This window comes from Bos indicus x Bos taurus, chromosome 16 (genome assembly GCF_003369695.1).
Source record: "Bos indicus x Bos taurus breed Angus x Brahman F1 hybrid chromosome 16, Bos_hybrid_MaternalHap_v2.0, whole genome shotgun sequence".
NCBI lineage: Eukaryota > Metazoa > Chordata > Mammalia > Artiodactyla > Bovidae > Bos > Bos indicus x Bos taurus.
Genome location: NC_040091.1, coordinates 4,808,738 through 4,828,810, shown reverse-complemented (window position 1 = coordinate 4,828,810; position 20,073 = coordinate 4,808,738). Strand labels below are relative to the sequence as shown.

At 38.9% G+C, this 20,073-nt stretch overlaps 1 protein-coding gene across 1 annotated transcript in view; it reads right to left on the bottom strand.

Annotated features, from left to right (window-relative positions):
• LOC113906354 (zona pellucida sperm-binding protein 3 receptor-like) overlaps positions 1-15,173 on the bottom strand; it is a 63,058-nt gene extending 47,885 nt beyond the window's left edge. The window contains exons 1-2 of the mRNA XM_027564360.1: positions 14,997-15,173; positions 501-667 (exon numbers count right to left, since the gene is read on the bottom strand). Coding sequence (XP_027420161.1) covers positions 501-642 — 142 coding nt within the window. The 5' untranslated portion in view covers positions 643-667; positions 14,997-15,173. The remainder of the gene's footprint in view (positions 1-500; positions 668-14,996) is intronic.
• Positions 15,174-20,073: the final 4,900 nt, after the last annotated feature.

The window sequence follows — 20,073 nt, the reverse complement described above, 5'->3', positions numbered from 1 at the left end:
TCATCACAGAATGCCAGGTTTGGCTCCCTGGGTTATGTAGCAACTTCTCACCAGCTATCTATTTTACACATGGTTTTAAATAGACTATATATCTGAAAATAAAATGTTTTTCAAAAAGCATCACAAGGTAGAGATTAATTAAATCCTTAAAAAGTAAAGCCTTAATTCTACCTCCCTTGGAATAATTAAATAAAGGGATGGGAGCCCCAGCATAATTACACCAATTCACTACTTTCTAAAGAACCACACAGGCAATGAAGGTTAGATCTTTTGAAGAGTCCCTGGAGAGAAAGCTCTAAAAAGGAGTATTAAAACTGACCATAATAAACCTTTAGCGCTGGGGGAAGGCAGGGGGTTATAATAAATTTCCCTAAATTTCAAGTGGCCAAATACTCTCCACAGTGTTAAGGATGGGTATCTTTTAGACAACTGTTAAAATAGGATGTGCTGATGAACTCAGTTGTATGGTGACAATCTGACCTCATTTTCCCATTACTCACCAAGAACAGAAGCCAACAGACCAGCGACCAAGGTCATTTGTAACAGAGTTGGATCAGAGACTTTCCACAGCCCAGAGAAGGGCCTGGCTGCTATTTTCCTTTTTGTATCAAGGACCCCATGTGGAACTCTTGGAGGATGCATGATCTGATGTTTCCTCAATATCTCTCTGTTGGAAGAACTCATGTTAATAAATAGTTATTGAATTTCCCCATGTAAAGTGCTACAAAAAATCTCATGGGAACCATCCCTTCAAGGAGATTACAACTGAGTGTAGAAGATAAAACATTAAGCACAAATATTTGCAATAAAAGATAGCATATATCTGTTTCAGGAGCATGCTCAGGAGAACAGTTAATTCCAGGTAAAGAAATGGGAGTGGGCTTTATGGACATGGATACATCTGAGGTGGCAGACACTGTTATGAAATTGGAGCATTGGATGCAAGACATTTTATGTTAAAAATGAAGATATACAAACCCACACACAGCGAGGAAACGCCACAATGAAGAGAACTCCACAAACTGCCAGAATACAGAAAGGACACCCCAAACTCAGCAATTTAAACAAGATGAAGAGACAGAGGAATAGCCAGCAGATAAAGGAACAGGATAAATGCCCACCAAACCAAACAAAAGAGGAAGAGATAGGGAATCTACCTGATAAAGAATTCCGAATAGTGATAGTGAAATTGATCCAAAATCTTGAAATTAAAATGGAATCACAGATAAATAGCTTGGAGACAAGGATTGAGAAGATGCAAGAAAGGTTTAACAAGGACCTAGAAGAAATAAAAAAGAGTCAATATATAATGAATAATGCAATAAATGAAATTAAAAACACTCTGGAGGCAACAAATAGTAGAATAACAGAGGCAGAAGATAGGATTAGTGAATTAGAAGATAGAATGGTAGAAATAAATGAATCAGAGAGGATAAAAGAAAAACGAATTAAAAGAAATGAGGACAATCTCAGAGACCTCCAGGACAATATTAAATGCTACAACATTCAAATCATAGGGGTCCCAGAAGAAGAAGACAAAAAGAAAGACCATGAGAAAATACTTGAGGAGATAATCATTGAAAACTTCCCTAAAATGAGGAAGGAAATAATCACCCAAGTCCAAGAAACCCAGAGAGTTCCAAACAGAATAAACCCAGGGTGAAACACCCCAAGACACACATTAATCAAGTTAACAAAGATCAAACACAAAGAACAAACATTAAAAGCAGCAAGGGAAAAACAACAAATAACACACAAGGGAATTCCCATAAGGCTAACAGCTGATCTCTCAATAGAAACTCTTCAAGCCGGGAGGGAATGGCAAGACATACTTAAAATGATGAAAGAATATAACCTACAGCCCAGATTACTGTACCCAGCAAGGATCTCATTCAAATATGAAGGAGAAATCAAAAGCTTTTCAGACAAGTAAAAGCCGAGAGAATTCTGCACCACCAACCCAGCTCTCCAACAAATACTAAAGGATATTCTCTGGACAGGAAACACAAAAACGATGTATAAATTCGAACCCAAAACAATAAAGTAAATGGCAACGGGATCATACTTATCAGTAATTACCTTAAATGTAAACGGGTTGAATGCCCCAACCAAAAGACAAAGACTGGTTGAATGGATACAAAAACAAGATCCCTACATATGTTGTCTACAAGAGACCCACGTCAAAACAGGGGACACATACAAACTGAAAGTGAAGGGCTGGAAAAAGATTTTCCGTACAAATAGGGACCAAAAGAAAGCAGGAGTAGCAATACTCATATCAGATAAAATAGACTTTAAAACAAAGGCTGTGAAAAGAGACAAAGATGGTCACTACATAATGATCAAAGGATCAATCCAAGAAGAAGATATAACAATTATAAATATATACGCACCCAACACGGGAGCGCCGCAATATGTTAAGACAAATGCTAACAAGTATGAAAGGAGACATTAACAATAACACAATAACAGTGGCAGACTTTAATACCCCACTCACATCTATGGATAGATCAACTAAACAGAAAATTAACAAGGAAACACAAACTTTAAACCATACAATAGACCAGTTAGACCTAATTGATATCTATAGGACATTTCATCCCAAAACAATGAATTTCACCTTTTTCTCAAGTGCACATGGAACCTTCTCCGGGATAGATCACATCCTGGGCCATAAAGCTAGCCTTGGTAAATTCAAAAACTAGAAATCATTCCAAGTATCTTTTCTGACCACAATGCAGTAAGATTAGATCTCAATTACAGGAGAAAAACTATTTAAAATTCCAACATATGGAGGCTGAACAACACGCTGCTGAATAACCAACAAATCACAGAAGAAATCAAGAAAGAAATCAAAATTTGCATAGAAATGAATGAAAATGAAAACACAACAACCCAAAACCTGTGGGACACTGTAAAAGCAGTCCTAAGGGGAAAGTTCATAGCAATACAGGCACACCTCAAGAAACAAGAAAAAAGTCAAATAAATAACCTAACTCTACACCTAAAACAACTAGAAAAGGAAGAAATGAAGAACCCCAGGGTTAGTAGAAGGAAAGAAATCTTAAAAATTAGGGCATAAATAAATGCAAAAGAAACAAAAGAGACCACAGCAAAAATCAACAAAGCCGAAAGCTGGTTCTTTGAAAGGATAAATGAAATTGACAAACCATTAGCCAGACTCATCAAGAAACAAAGGGAGAAAAACCAAATCAATAAAATTAGAAATGAAAATGGAGAGATCACAACAGACAACACAGAAATACAAAGGATCATAAGAGACTACTATCAACAATTATATGCCAATAAAATGGACAATGTGGAAGAAATGGACAAATTCTTAGAAAAGTACAACTTTCCAAAACTGGACCAGGAAGAAATAGAAAATCTTAATAGACCCATCACAAGCACGGAAATTGAAACTGTAATCAAAAATCTTCCAGCAAACAAAAGCCCAGGTCCAGATGGCTTCACAGCTGAATTCTACCAAAAATTTAGAGAAGAGCTAACACCTATCATGCTCAAACTCTTCCAGAAAACTGCAGAGGAAGGTAAACTTCCAAACTCATTCTAGGAGACCACCATCACCCTAATACCAAAACCTGACAAAGATCCCACAAAAAAAGAAAACTACAGGCCCATATCACTGATGAATATAGATGCAAAAATCCTTAACAAAATTCTAGCAATCAGAATCCAACAACACATTAAAAAGATCATACACCATGACCAAGTGGGCTTTATCCCAGGGATGCAAGGATTCTTCAATATCCACAAATCAATCAATGTAATACACCACATTAACAAATTGAAAAATAAAAACCATACAATTATCTCAATAGATGCAGAGAAAGCCTTTGACAAAATTCAACATCCATTTATGATAAAAACTCTCCAGAAAGCAGGAATAGAAGGAACATACCTCAACATAATAAAAGCTATATATGACAAACCCACAGCAAACATTATCCTCAATGGTGAAAAATTGAAAGCATTTCCTCTAAAGTCAGGAATAAGACAAGGGTGCCCACTCTCACCATTACTATTCAACACAGTTTTGGAAGTTCTGGCCACAGCAATCAGAGCAGAAAAAGAAAAGGAATCCAAATTGGAAAAGAAGTAAAACTCTCACTATTTGCAGATGACATGATCCTCTACATAGAAAACCCTAAAGACTCCACCAGAAAATTACTAGAGCTAATCAGTGATTATAGTAAGGTTGCAGGATATAAAATCAACACACAGAAATCCCTTGCATGCCTATACACTAATAATGAGAAAACAAAGAAATTAAGGAAACAATTCCGTTCACCATTACAATGAAAAGAATAAAATACTTAGGAATATATCTACCTAAAGAAACTAAAGACCTATATATAGAAAACTATAAAACAGTGGTGAAAGAAATCAAAGAGGACACTAATAGATGGAGAAAAATACCATGTTCATGGATTGGAAGAATCAATATAGTGAAAATGAGTATCCTACCCAAAGCAATTTATAGAATCAATGCAATCCCTATCAAGCTACCAATGGTATTCTTCACAGAGCTAGAACAAATAATTTCACAATTTGTATGGAAATACAAAAAAAACTCGAATAGCCAAAGCTATCTTGAGAAAGAAGAATGGAACTGGAGGAATCAACCTACCTGACTTCAGGCTCTACTACAAAGCCACAGTTATCAAGACAGTATGGTACTGGCACAAAGACAGAAATATAGATCACTGGAACAAAATAGAAAGCCCAGAGATAAATCCACACACATATGGACACCTTATCTTTGACAAAGGAGGCAAGAATATACAATGGATTAAAGACAATCTCTTTAACAAGTGGTGCTGGGAAAACTGGTCAACCACTTGTAAAAGAATGAAACTAGAACACTTTCTAACACCATACACAAAAATTAACTCAAAATGGATTAAAGATCTCAACGTAAGACCAGAAACTATAAAACTCCTAGAGGAGAACATAGGCAAAACACTCTCCGACATACATCACAGCAGGATCCTCTATGACCCACCTCCCAGAATACTGGAAATAAAAGCAAAAATAAACAAATGGGACCTAATTAAACTTAAAAGCTTCTGCACAACAAAGGAAACTACTAGCAAGGTGAAAAGGCAGCCTTCAGAATGGGAGAAAATAATAGCAAATGAAGCAACTGACAAACAACTAATCTCAAAAATATACAAGCAACTTCTACAGCTCAATTCCAGAAAAATAAATGACCCAATCAAAAAATGGGCCAAAGAACTAAATAGACATTTCTCCAAAGAAGACATACAGATGGCTAACAAACACATGAAAAGATGCTCAACATCACTCATGATCAGAGAAATGCAAATCAAAACCACTATGAGGTACCATTTCACACCAGTCAGAATGGCTGCGATCCAAAAGTCTACAAGCAATAAATGCTGGAGAGGGTGTGGAGAAAAGGGAACCCTCTTACACTGCTGGTGAGAATGCAAACTAGTACAGCCACTATGGAGAACAGTGTGGAGAGTCCTTAAAAAACTGGAAATAGAATTATGATTGCTTATGATCCAGCAATCCCACTGCTGGGCATACACACTGAGGAAACCAGAAGGGAAAGAGACATGTGTACCCCAATGTTCACCGCAGCACTGTTTATAATAGCCAGGACATGGAAGCAACCTAGATGTCCATCAGCAGATGAATGGATAAGAAAGCTGTGATACATATACACAATGGAGTATTACTCAACCATTAAAAGGATTCATTTGAATCAGTTCTAATGAGGTGGATGAAACTGGAGCCTATTATACAGAGTGAAGTAAGCCAGAAAGAAAAACACCAATACAGTATACTAATGCCTATATATGGAATTTAGAAAGATGGTAACAATAACCCTGTGTACGAGACAGCAAAAGAGACACTGATGTATAGAACAGTCTTATGGACTCTGTGGGAGAGGGAGAGGGTGGGAAGATTTGGGAGAATGGCATTGAAACACGTATAATATCATGTATGAAATGAGTCGCCAGTCCAGGTTCGAACTATGATACTGGATGCTTGGGGCTGGTGCACTGGGACGACCCAGAGGGATGGTATGGGGAGCAAGGAGGGAAGAGGGTTCAGGATAGGGAACACATGTATACCTGTGGCGGATTCATTTTGATATTTGGCAAAACTAATACAATATTTTAAAGTTTAAAAATAAAATAAAATTTAAAAAATAAAACAAAAATGAAGATATAGAAAAACATAACAGTGAGGTATATAAGGTAAAGATTATTTCTGGGCAACAGTAATTAGTGCTTCCATTTTTTTGGCAGGTAAGGAATGTGTGATAGAGACAAATGGTGAAAGATAGGACTGATTAGAACTGGGATTTATTGAGTTTTCAGTGCCAAGGTTAGGAGTTTGGTTAGGAAATGGACAGCCACTGATTTAAGTGACATGATTTGCTTTGCTTTGGGGATCACTATGACAGCTGTGAACAAGATAGACTGAAAGAGGCAGAGAGAGAGGACAGGGAGATTAAGAAAATTATTGCAATTGGCCAGATAAACCAATGGAAATGCTCTGAACAAGGAAATGGCACAGGAATTAGGTAAGTAGAAGCAAATGAAAGAAAAGTGAGAAATGATGAGACAGAGGAAAGGAGTTACACCTATTGATCTATCTATTATTTACCAACTTATATATCTATCTGTAGCTATGTACGTTTCTTATGGCAGCTATCAACAAGAACAGTAATCCTTTGGGTCAATTCAAACTTTTAAAAGCATCGGTTTTGCCACCAAAAAGAAAGGAAAGAGAGAGAGAGGGAAAGAGAGGAGTGGGGGAGAAAGGAAGGAAGGAGGAAAGGGGAGAGGCATTCCTGGTGTTTTTCTTGGTTCTGGTCTTTCATTAATCAGAGACGTCTTTAATGGCCTGCCCTATTGGGCCATTTTTACCCCGTAATTGGGGGATAAAACCTCAAATACTCTTAGTTTACTTAAGAAATAGTCCTTTTATCTAAAGCGATATATAAAATTGTTGTTGTTTAATCGCTAAGTCACCTCCAACTCTTTGCAATCACATGGACTGTAGCCTGCCAGGCTTCTCTGTCAGTGGCATTTCCCAGGCAAGAATACTGGAGTGGGTTACCATTTCCTTCTCTAGAGGATCTTCCCAACCTAGGGACTGAACCTGCATCTCCTACTTGTTTATCACTCTTTACCACTGAGTCACCTGGGAAGCCTGATATATGAAATTAAGTTTCAGTAAAATCCAAAATTTCACTTTTTACTCTAAAAACTGACATAGATTGAGATGGTTTCATATTACCATTGACCCTTAATTATACTAATTGCCAGCAGATGCCCACTTAAGTCAAAGCAGTTTTCTCTCTATTTTCCCCAAAGCTGTCACTGTGCTCCTTGCTACGGGGGGAAGCTTATGGTACCTCTCACATTGTACACAGCAGCTTAACTCTCTTTTTTTCCAAATGTATACACACTTTGTTATGGGATAAAGTAGCTTTTCAAGTAAGGGTAGAAAGATGAATTTTTACAATGAATAGTGTTGACCTAATTGGGGGAAATAGCTGGATTTCTACCTCACAGTATTTCAAACAAATTCCAAATGGAATTATATGCACATGAAAAATGAAACTATCTGAGATGTTGTTCCTAAGAAATCTTTGCCCATTCTTTCAAAAATATACTAGGAGAAAAATGTCATGAGATCCTGAATCCATAAAAGAAAAGATTGCTGCTAAATATGATTTCCTCCCTCCTCTGAACATTTTGTTTAGGTGTGTTTTGTATGCAATAAACCTATGTATGAATGTGCAGTCTGGTAGTTTAACCCATGTGGCACCTGTGAAGCCACTTCTACACCTTCATCAACCACAGTCTTCCCCTCATCATCCAGCCCTCCAGCCTCTTCCTATTCCCTCTGCACCCTTCCCCAGCAACCTCTGGCCTGCTGTCTGTCACTGAAGGATAGTTTGCATTTTCTAGAAAGCTGTGTGACCAGAAACATACAGGTATACTCTTATTTGTCTGGTTTCTCGCTCTCATAGAATTATTATGAGATATATGCATATTGTTGTGTGTATTTGTGCTATATTGGCTGCTTCCTTTGTATTCCTGGATAATACTATATGACTGCATCAGAATGTGCTCATCCATTCATCCATCAATAGGCATTTGGGTCTTTTTCCATGTGGTGTTGAAACTAGAGCTACTGTGCTCATGGTGTGCAAGTCATTGTGAGGACAGGTGTTTGCAGTTCTTCTAGAGGATGCCTAGGAATGGAATGGCTAGGTCATGTGGTAAGTTGTTTGACTTCTGAAGGGAACTGCCCAAGTGTTCTCCATGTCAGCTACACCATGTCACATTCCCACCAGCAGCTTGGGGGATTCCAATTTCTCTCCATCCTCACCAAGACCTGTCACTGTTGGTCTATCTGATGACAGTCATCCTCATGGATGTGCAGTGGGATCTCACTGTGGTTTTGATTTGTGTCCCCATGTGATTAATTATGCTATACAACTTTTCATGTGCTCATTGGCCATCTGTATCTCATCACTATGAACAAAGCTAGTGGAGGTGATAGAATTCCAGTTGAGCTATTCCAAATCCTGAAAGATGGTGCTGTGAAAGTGCTGCACTCAATATGCCAGCAAATGTGGAAAACTCAGCAGTGGCCACAGGACTGGAAAAGGTCAGTTTTCATTCCAATCCCAAAGAAAGGCAATGCCAAAGAATGCTCAAACTACCACACAATTGCACTCATCTCACACGCTAGTAAAGTAATGTTCAAAATTCTCGAAGCCAGGCTTCAGCAATACATGAACTGTGAACTTCCTGATGTTCAAGCTGATTTTAGAAAAGACAGAGGAACCAGAGATCAAATTGCCAACATCTGCTGGATCATGGAAAAAGCAAGAGAGTTCCAGAAAAACATCTATTTCTGCTTTATTGACTATGCAAAAGCCTTTGACTGTATGGATCACAATAAACTGTGGAAAATTCTGAAAGAGATGGGAATACCAGACCACCTGATTTGCCTCTTGAGAAATCTGTATGCAGGTCAGGAACCAACAGTTAGAACTGGACATGGAACAACAGACTGATTCCAAATAGGAAAAGGAGTACGTCAAGGCTGTATATTGTCACCCTGTTTATTTAACTTATATGCAGAGTACATCATGAGAAACGCTGGACTGGAAGAAGCACAAGCTGGAATCAAGATTGCCGGGAGAAATATCAATAACCTCAGATATGCAGATGACACCACCCTTATGACAGAAAGTGAAGAGGAACTCAAAAGCCTCTTGATGAAAGTGAAAGTGGAGAGTGAAAAAGTTGGCTTAAAGCTCAACATTCAGAAAACGAAGATCATGGCATCTGGTCCCATCACTTCATGGGAAATAGATGGAGAAACAGTGGAAACAGTGTCAGACTTTATTTTTCTGGGCTCCAAAATCACTGCAGATGGTGGATGCAGCCATGAAATTAAAAGGCACCTGCTCCTTGGAAGGAAAGTTATGACCAACCTAGATAGCATATTCAAAAGCAGAGACATTACTTTGCCAACAAAGGTTCATCTAGTCAAGGATATGGTTTTTCCTGTGGTCATGTATGGATGTGAGAGTTGGACTGTGAAGAAGGCTGAGCGCCAAAGAATTGATGCTTTTGAACTGTGGTGTTGGAGAAGACTCTTGAGAGTCCCTTGGACTGCAAGGAGATCCAACCAGTCCATTCTGAATGAGATCAGCCCTGGGATTTCTTTGGAAGGAATGATGCTAAAGCTGAAACTCCAGTACTTTGGCCACCTCATGCCAAGAGTTGACTCACTGGAAAAGACTCTGATGCTGGGAGGGGTTGGGGGCAAGAGGAGAAGGGGACGACAGAGGATGAGATGGCTGGATGGCATCACTGACTCAATGGATGTGAGTCTGAGTGAACTCCAGGAGTTCGTGATGGACAGGGAGGCCTGGCCTGCTGCGATTCATGGGGTCGCAAAGAGTCGGACACGACTGAGCAACTGATCTGATCTGATCTGATCTGATCTCTTCCTTGGTGAAATATCTATTCACATGCTTTGCTCAGTTTTTAAATCTTTAATTGGAGGATAGTTGCTTTACAACATTGTGTTGGTTTCTGCCATGCAACATCATGAATCAGCCATAAGTATACATAGCCCCCTCCCTCTTGAACAGCCCATCCCATTCATCTAGGTTGTCACAGAGCACCAGGTTGAGCCACCAGTGATACAGAGCAACTTTCCACTAGCTGTCTATTTTAGCAGCGGCTTAGCTCTTTGATTGAGTGAAGACTCAAATCACACTAACTTTCTAAATCTTGCAATCACACCACTCCTCCAAACTTATCTCCTGCATGTGTACCCAATCCTCCTGCCTCATTCCACATGCTCTATTCATGACTTCAATTCTGCCAAAAATTCAGTCAACATAATAGCAAATTTGTCTATAACAAGTAATGTTGAGTATATATGGAATGAGTCAGCATGTTCTGCAAGCATGCAGAAATAGAAATCTAAGTCTCTGAGGCATTCACACCATCCCACTTCTGCGACACAGGGTCACCATCTGTTTGCTTGAGACTGAGGGGGTCTTCTAGGATGTGAGGCTTTCCATACTAAAACTGGGACAGCCCCAGGAGAGGCGGGACCACTGACCACCTTTGTCCAGTCGCCATCTGGGATGTCTCCTTACCACCTTCCTCTAAGGCAGAGGGAGCTGTCACAAGACAATTTGTACATGATGAAAACCAAACAACTCCAAGCTCACAGAACTATTCAAAAATATTTAAATCTTCCCAAAGAAAAAGAAAAAACTGTAGTTTGTCAGTAAGCCAGTAATTTGCTAGCTATGGTAAACTGGTCATTTAATGAAAGGAATAAAAAATCTTAAAATACTAAAATGTTGGCAAAGAAGTAAATGGCTTTAAATTTTTGTAATGACACTTTAAAATGAAAATTTCCTCTAAATAACTCCATATTTGTACTTAAGTTTATAAGGAAAATATATGCATTGAATACACTCGTTGTAAATAATAGACTCTAACAACACTAGCTCTGACACGTGATCAGTGCATTGGACAGTCTTAAAATGATGTTAAGTATATTCTCATGACTATCTTCAATTGAAATTATTTGTATTCTTCAATATATTCTGAAATTTTCAAACACTTTTCCACTGTCTTACTAGTTCACATCTTACCTGTCTACATCATCTGCTCTTTCACCCTTTCCTCCATTAAATCCCACCCATTTTCCAGACACATCTCAAACACTGGTCCTATCCAAAATTCCAGCTTCCATATTCCAGTTACAATTTCAGTTCAGTTCAGTTCAGTCGCTCAGTCGTGTCCAACTCTTTGTGACCCCATGAATCGCAGCACACCAGGCCTCCCTGTCCATCACCAACTCCCAGAGTTCACCCAGACTCACGTCCATCGAGTCAGTGATGCCATCCAGCCATCTCATCCTCTGTCGTCCCCTTTTCCTCTTGCCCCCAACCCCTCCCAGCATCAGTCTTTTCCAATGAGTCAACTCTTGGCATGAGGTGGCCAAAGTACTGGAGTTTCAGCTTTAGCATCATTCCTTCCAAAGAAATCCCAGGGCTGATCTCCTTCAGAATGGACTGGTTGGATCTCCTTGCAGTCCAAGGGACTCTCAAGAGTCTTCTCCAACACCACAGTTCTAAAGCATCAGTTCTTCAGCGCTCAGTGCTCATAATTCTATTTTAATTGCAACTTGGATTACAGCTAATGTCAAAAGTCTGTCTTTCAGCTAAACCATAAACTCCTTGAAGTGAGAGGGTGAAAACCCTCATTTATGACCGCCTTGCACAGAAAAGGTGCTGAACAAATATTTCTAAATTTATGACAAAATATGCTTTAAAGAGGAAAAAATGCTTCATGTCCATTTCTATCCGTGTGTGTGTGTATGTGTGGTCAGATTGTATTTATCTTAAAGATGTTGTTTAGTCACTAAGTTGTGTTCAACTCTTTTGCTACCCCATGGACAGATGGGATTTCCTAGGCAAGAATGGGTTGCCATTTCCTTCTCCAGGAGCTCTCCCTAACCAAGGGATTGAATCAGCATCTCTTTATTTTAGTAAGATACTACCAGGTGATTTCATTGTAGGTTCCAAGGTTCCCCTTCCCCATCTTTAACCTGAGTCAATGTCATCAACCAGTTAATGGAGAGCAATGGCGTAAGACCAGTAAAAGGAGAGTGAGAGAGAGTAATAAAAAATGTTTCTCCTTTCTCTGCAGCTCACAGCCAAGTTAGGCAATGATGGCAAATGGAAAATGATGGGAAATGATTTCACTCCTTTTATCTCAACGTATCAAGGCCACAGCCAAAGTGTTATCTACAGAGGAGGACAGTGTGTGGCCAGTACACACGTGTGAGCTCTGGAATCAGGCCCAGGCCATGTGGATTTTACTCCTGGTTCTACCACATGCGAAATGTGTTCCCATGGCAAGATACTCAGCTAAGCCCAAATTTCCTCTATAAAAACTACACAATTCTCTGACAATTGTTGAGAAAATTAAATAAGAATATTTTCTGTAAAGGGCTTGGCATAGTCACTGAAACTGCCATGGTGCTGGCAGTTGTTAAACCTAGGGAAGACAGGGACAGAACTGGAATTAGCATGTGACTCTGCTGGAAGGTGAACTCCTAGAAGACAAAACATCATCACAATAATGATCTAAACTTATAATGACTGGTGGCTACAATTCCAGGAGTTTTTAACTCAGCCCTGGTGCAGAGGAAGGCACGCTGGATTTCAGCCAGAAGCCTTGGTCTGGCCTTCACTATGGCTCATGGTAATAGAGAAACCCAGTGCCATACCCAGACCATGGGGCATCCATAGAGCTCTATTCTGGGCTGCTTCTTCCCTCACCTTAACTGTCTTCCTGGGAGGAGCTCATCAGCTTCCTGACTCTGACCATCATCCATGAATCATTCACGGATCTCTGCGCCCAGCTATCTCTGGTTTTTATGGGGCATGTATGTTAATAAAAATCTTATAAAATAAAAACCTTATTCTACCCTCTTTCATCCCACATGTAATCATTTTATAAAAAGATTTACTAAGAAATAATTCACAAACCACAAATTTCACCTACTTCAAGCATAAAATTCACAGCTTTCAGTACATTCACAGAGTTGTATAACCATTACCACCATCTGATTTTTGAATATTTTTATCACTCCCAAAGAAGTGCTATATCCATTAGCAGTCACCCCCCAATGTCTATCTCCCTCCCAGGCCCTGGCAACCACTAACTTACCTTCCATCTCTGTGGATCTGTCTATTCTAGACTTTTCATATAAATAGAATCATATAGTGTATGGGATTTTGTGATTGGCTTCCTTCACTTAGTATAATGTTTTAGGGTTCATTGATATCATAACTTTAGTACTTCATTCCTTTTTATAACTGAATAGTATTCTGCTCTATGACTATTCCACCTCTTGTTTTTCCATCCTTTAGCTGATGGACATTTGGGTTGTTTCCACTTTTGAGCTATTAGGAATAATTCTGCTATGAACATTCATGTACATTTTTGTGCATATACACTTGTTTTCATTTTTTTATTGGGTGTATTCCCTTTTTTCTAGGACTAGAATTGCTGGATCATACAGTGACTCTAGGTTTAATATACTGATGAACTGCCAAATAATTTTCCAAAGTGACTGCATCATTTTACATTCCCAGCAGCAGTGAATGAGGGCTCCAGTTTCTCTGCATTATCCCTCAGCACTTGAAATTGGTTGTCTTTTTTAATTTAGCCACCTTAGTATGTATGAAGTGGTACCTCATTGTGGGTTTGATTTACATTTCTCTAATGTCTAATGATGTTGAATATTTTTATGTGCTAATTATTATATGGATATCTTCTTTAAAGAAATCTCTATTAAAAATCATTTGCTCATTTCTAATTGGGTTAATTGCCTTTTTGTTTCTAAGTTGTATGAGGTCTTTATATATTCTGGATACAAGCCACTTGTCATCCTGTGGGATTTCTACTTATTATTGATAGTATCTTTTGAAGCACAAATGTTTTTAATTTAGATGAATTTTTAATTTATTTTTTAATTTTGTTGCTTATGTATTGAAGAAACCATTGCCTAACTCAATGTGAAGATTTTATTCCTATAATTTCTTCTAAGTGTTTCACAGTTTTAGTTCTGCTTGTCTGAGATCCATTCTGAGTTTTGGTGTTTTGTTTTGTTTTGTTTTAATGCTTCTGCTTATTCTAGCTACTTTACTTTCACTCTTCTTTTACTACCAGTTTAAGTCAGAACAGATGCAGCCAAGGTAAGTAGTGGGTGAAATGAATGAATTCGCAACCAAAATGCAAGTATGCCATGCTCAACCAAGGTAGAAGAGAATTTCAAGGCAGAAGAGAACAATGCCAATTACGGAAAGTGAGGAGAGAAAAGAGGTGAGGAAGACTATGATTTCATGCTTAAAAGACTGAATAGAGGGTTACCAGTATCCACTTATTATCTACAAATCTTTGCTTTCAAAGACTGATGACAGGTAGATGAAATCTCCAAAGAGAAACCTAACACATTTGCTGAATGCAGGCTCTGAAAACCAGACCTTCTATGTCCTACTTTCTCACTGGACCCCTCTTGTCTTTCCAGCAAATCTGAGTTACTTCCAGCTTCTTCTCCCAGACGTGAGACATAGGCAGAAAACCAACAAACACACATATTTTAGAATCAGTAAAAATAGCATCTTACACTCCTGATTTACTTTCCAATTTATTTCATTGGTAGGCAAGTCTTCAAAAAAATTTAAATACTTTTCAAGTCCCACAAACCGTTTTATTTCTACCACAAAACATAGGAATCCTGAAAGGATTTCTGATGAACAGACACTTGATTATTTCTCTCTGCCTTATCCTTTGAAGCCTTCACTCCTCAGACAAAAACATCAGTCTCTTCCTTAAGGTAATCTGAGTGCTTAGTAAATTACTTACCTGTAGGTTTCTGAACAAGAAACAGACTCCACAGTGTTGCCTTGATTTCTTTCTCTCAGAATGAGTTACCTTTGATCTCAGATATTCTTAACCCTCTCTACAACAGAATTTATCACAACATCCTTGCCTTTCAAGCAAGTGCTCAGCTGAAAATCCTCTGAGTTCCAGCAATGTGATTGGTGGCTGTCTGGTCAGGTAAAAATGAGCAGTTGGCATAGATAAGAAGTAACCGTTAATTGTCCTTGCAAATGATTAACTGCAGAGAAAAGTGTCAGTAGATATTTAATTTCCTCCTTCCCCTTAACCAGTCTTCAAATTGATAACATGTCATAATAGTTCATTGTTCCCTTTGCTTACCTTGCCCATGAGGGATAATTAGAAGGATGATTCCCATGACCTAACCAAAAAAAGAACAGTGTTCACTGGGGAAAAAAATGTAGAACTGGAGGCTAGGAAAGCTGGATCTATGATATCTTCCTGTCCTGGGGTCTGGATTTTATTTGCTGAAAAATGAAAGCATTAAAACCTGCTACTCCTAACTCAGAGTGTTAGATGAAGAACTAGCTCCTATAATTGTTTAAACAATGCATAAATAAAATCCACCTTAAAGCTCATCTCACCAGCAGCAATTGAGATAGTGCATGAATGTGTGTACTAAGTCGCTTCAGTCATGTCTGACTCTCTGTGACCCCATGGACTGTAGCCCACCAGGCTCCTCTGTCCATGTGTTTCTCCAGGCAAGAATACTGGAGTGGGTTGCCATGGCTTCCTCTAGGGGACCTTCCTGACCCAGGGATCCAACCTGTGTCTCTTGTGTCTCCTGCATTGGCAGGTGGATTCTTTTACCACTGAGCCACCTGAGTCCATAATACATATTGTATGATCCCAATAATAAAAAGAAATAAATCAACCCCAAGCTTGTAATTGGACTTACTGGGTAACTCAGTGGTTAAAGGTCCACTTGCCAATGTAGGAGACGAAGGTTTGAACCCTGGGTTGGGAAGATCCCCTGGAGAAGGAAATGGCAACACGCTCTAGTATTTTTGCCTGGAAAATTCCATGGACAGAGGAACCTGGTGGGCTACAGTCCGTGGGGTTGCAAAAAGTCGGACATGACTCAAGTGACTGAGCATGCAAGCTAGTAATTAAGGATGCATACTTATTTCATAAATAACATAAAGGGAGTGACCACTACACATCCAGAGAGTGGTGATGTTTGGGGTTAGGGGGAAGTGATAGGACAATGATGGAGGCATAACGAAATCATGTAAGACAAAGTTGTGGCAGACAGAATTGGAGCCTTTCTGAAGTAAATTGAAGATATATTTCGGAGGTGGATAGAAACTGAATAGATAAGAAATACTATGATATTGAACCAGAGTCTCCTACATGCTCAGAGAAGGCAATGGCAACCCACTCCAGTACTCTTGCCTGGAAAATCCCATGGACGGAGGAACCTGGTAGGCTGCAGTCCATGGGGTCGCTAAGAGTCAGACACGACTGAGTGACTTCACTTTCACTTTTCACTTTCATGCATTGGAGAAGGAAATGGCAACCCACTCCAGTGTTCTTGCCTGGAGAATCCCAGGGACGGGGGAGCCTGGTGGGCTGCTGTCTATGGGGTCGCACAGAGCCGGACACGACTGAAGCAACTTAGCAGCAGCAGCTCCTACATGCTGAGTAGGAGCATCTATACTGTCTTAGTTCCCAAACACTCTTGAAAGATTTGGATTCGAAAGTGAGGACTTGATTAAAACCATCACATAGGTACATCGATTGTTGTCTGAGGCCAAATTTGTTGCTCGTGATTAAAGCATGATACAAATGTCATCACTAAACATTTGTATCCTCAAATATTACCCATGACAAAGGTGTTCTGACTATAAGTGCCCTCTTGCTGGAGCCAGATCCTCTCAGGGCTTTGTAATTTCAGTGTGAGGGCATTTATGCGTTTGCTGATGAGATCTTTAATATTTTCTTCTTTATAGCAAAACTTCAGAAGTAACAGTTAGAATCCCCAGTCTGTTCCTTCTGATTCTCACTCTATCCCTTTGTCATTTTGTTCACTATTTACTTTTCTGACATGTCCTTTTCTATGGATCTAATTGTAGGCAATCCTTGAAGATTGCTTTTATCTATGAATTGTTTGTTTTTTCCTTTATCTATGGATTTTTTTTATTTTGGGAGCATTCTCAATGTCCATGGAGAATCACATATTTTGGGGGGTATAAAGTTTTTAAACACAATATCAAAGGTGAAAACAAAGAGGAAAATGCTTAACTCAAGTATAATTTTTACACCATTCACACCTCAAACAGTAGAAAAGATAATAAAATAATTAAAACATATATAACAAATTAAGACTTAACACTATAAAGAGAAAAGACTTTTTTACAAATCATTCCAAAAATAGAACTAGCACATAAAAATATGGACAAAGAACAAGTAAATCAGAAAAGGAGATATTTCATAGGTTGGGTTAACCAATGAATAGTTCATACATTCCATTCCCTGAGAAATAGATTCAAAGATGGAGGCTGCACGCAGATGGGTCATTCAGGAGTCCTTTCAGGAACATTGCCTTAAAGGCATGATGGGGACAGGATTGGGTGCAGGGACAAGCTGACCTGAGAAGCAGTTGCATCAGAAGTTACAGCAGATCCCCCGGGGCACTCAAAAGATGGAAGATCAAGGTCAAGGGAGGTGAGCCTTTGAAACACTGTATCAACCTGTGAATAATTATCAGATGCCCTCAAGGAGAGATTGCAAATTTAGGTGAAAATTCATTAAAACTCAGGTTTATTTATTATTTTATTCATTTATTATTTATTATTTTATTCATTAAAACTCAGGTGTTCCCCCAAAATGCCTTATGGTGGTTAAAAATCCAGATTCTCAGGCTCTATCCCCTAAAGAAATACATCTGGTAAGGCTTCAAGGATCTGAAACATTCCTGAAATGGCCCTAGTGATTCTCTTATGCAACAAATTGGGGAACCACAAATCTAACGGAGATGCTATTTATTCATTTCTCTATGTATTCCAGGGTCTATCTTTGTTTCAAAATAGAGCTTTAGTAGCTATTTATCTGAATATCAGTAGCTTACCTCCTTTCAAATGCATCAATCTCAACGTATGCTTTAATAGATCAACCAACTCAGTTCTTATAAAGGCTATACATTTGGCTATTGAAAGAAGAGCTTTGCAGTTGGTGATGGTGTTGTCCACGCTGTTGTTCAGTTTCTTATAAAGTAACCTGAGATCAAGTTTAATTTTCTATTTAATATTACCTGTTTTAGTAAGAGTAAATAAGGCCCTCTGTCAGAAATATGTCTAGTTTTATCAACCAACAGAAAATATATAACATTTCTCATTTTTCCCTTGATGGAACCTTTAGATTATAAATCTAAGTTTTGGGACATCCCTGGCAGTCCAGTGGTTAAGACTCCTCACTTCCACTGCTGGGGGCATGGGTTCAGTCCCTGGTTGGGGAACTACAATCCCACATGCCGTGTGGTGCAGTCAAAAATTAAAATAAATAAATAAACCTGAGTTTTAATGAATTTTCTGCTTCTCTTCTAGCATTTCCTTCTTTATAGATTTAATTCTGAAGCAATCATGGAGTGTCTTGACTTCACATTTCTGTTTTAGCAACTTTAAGGTATAAATTCTCTGCCAGTTATCACTATATTGCCCTTTGACTCCAATTACAGACAACTGTGATGAGTATTTCCCCTTTGCAGTGAGCATGATGCTAAGCTTTCTCAGCAGAGGGTGCTAAAGGAACATTGTAGGAAGAAGGTATCTCCAGCTGTTTCCTGCTGCTTCACAGTAGGTTAGCATTGTGAGCGTGAGGTTATCTAGCAGCAGTCAGCCCCGGTCCTTGCTCAGAAAGCAGAATTTCATGGTAATTTTGCAGCCATGAATTGGCCTGGCCACAAGCTTCCTATAGGTTCTCCTGACAGGGATGCTATGCCAGACTTTTTGCCATACCAGCACTCTGATGCATGTCTGCACACCTGGCTGCCAGTTGCTATGTGCCTACACCCATCTCTGTCTTGTAGGCTTGCAACTGGGTTCCCTGTCACTATGGACACCTATGCTCCTGGCTACCACGGGCAGCCCCTGCACAAACAAAGAATGCTGTCCTGCCCCGGACCAGCTGGAGGCCCACAAGCATAGTCACCAGCTGCAGCTCAGTTACAATCTGCCTGCACTCCCAAGGTTTGGTTTCTGCAGACCAGCTCCGGTTCAGGCAACTTACTGAACTTCTCTGGCATCTAGTAGGTTACAATTATGCCTTTTCCAACAAGATCTAAACCCAAACATCAGAAAAGGGCCACCTTTGACGTTTGTCCTGCTTGAGTACCTTCCTGCCGCCCTAGCAAAACATATAGAGTTTTCTTAAAGCCTAAAGTTTCTCTTGTATCAAAAGTTCACCATTCCTTATATTAAACTTTCCCCATTTAAATCACTGTGTCGTTTCTTTCTTTCCAGATCAGACCCAGATGGATACATGTACATTTTGGTACACAATAAAAATGGATATAATTTAAAACTTATAATACCCAAACTCCTGTCAGGTGAGCTAGGTGACGTCTAATGGTTTTAAGAAAAACAAGTATTTTCAGAAATAAAAATTTTAAATTATGTAAACTCATGTAGAATATTTCAATATACTTTGAACATAGGAAGGAGAATTCATCAAATTTTTAATTATGCAAATAGACTCGTTATCATACCAGAAAATTTATTATTTGCCTAAAATTGGTGAAAGAACTAGGAAGAATAATTCCTGAATTCAGATGAATTTTAGAAAATAACATGCCTTTTTTTTGGTTCCCATAAATATAAAATGGCAGTACAATCAATATAGTCTCCCTTTAGCTAAAATTTTTCTTGACAGAACCTATGGTTTACCAATTTACTTCTCCCCAAGATTATTAAATCTAAAACAGAAATAATTCACTTTGTTGTAATTCATTTTCCTGTGGTCAGAAAATATTTGGCAGCAGAGGCTCTGTAATTAACTTCTCTTAGGCTGAACTAAACTTTAGCACCAAATTAACATTTCACAT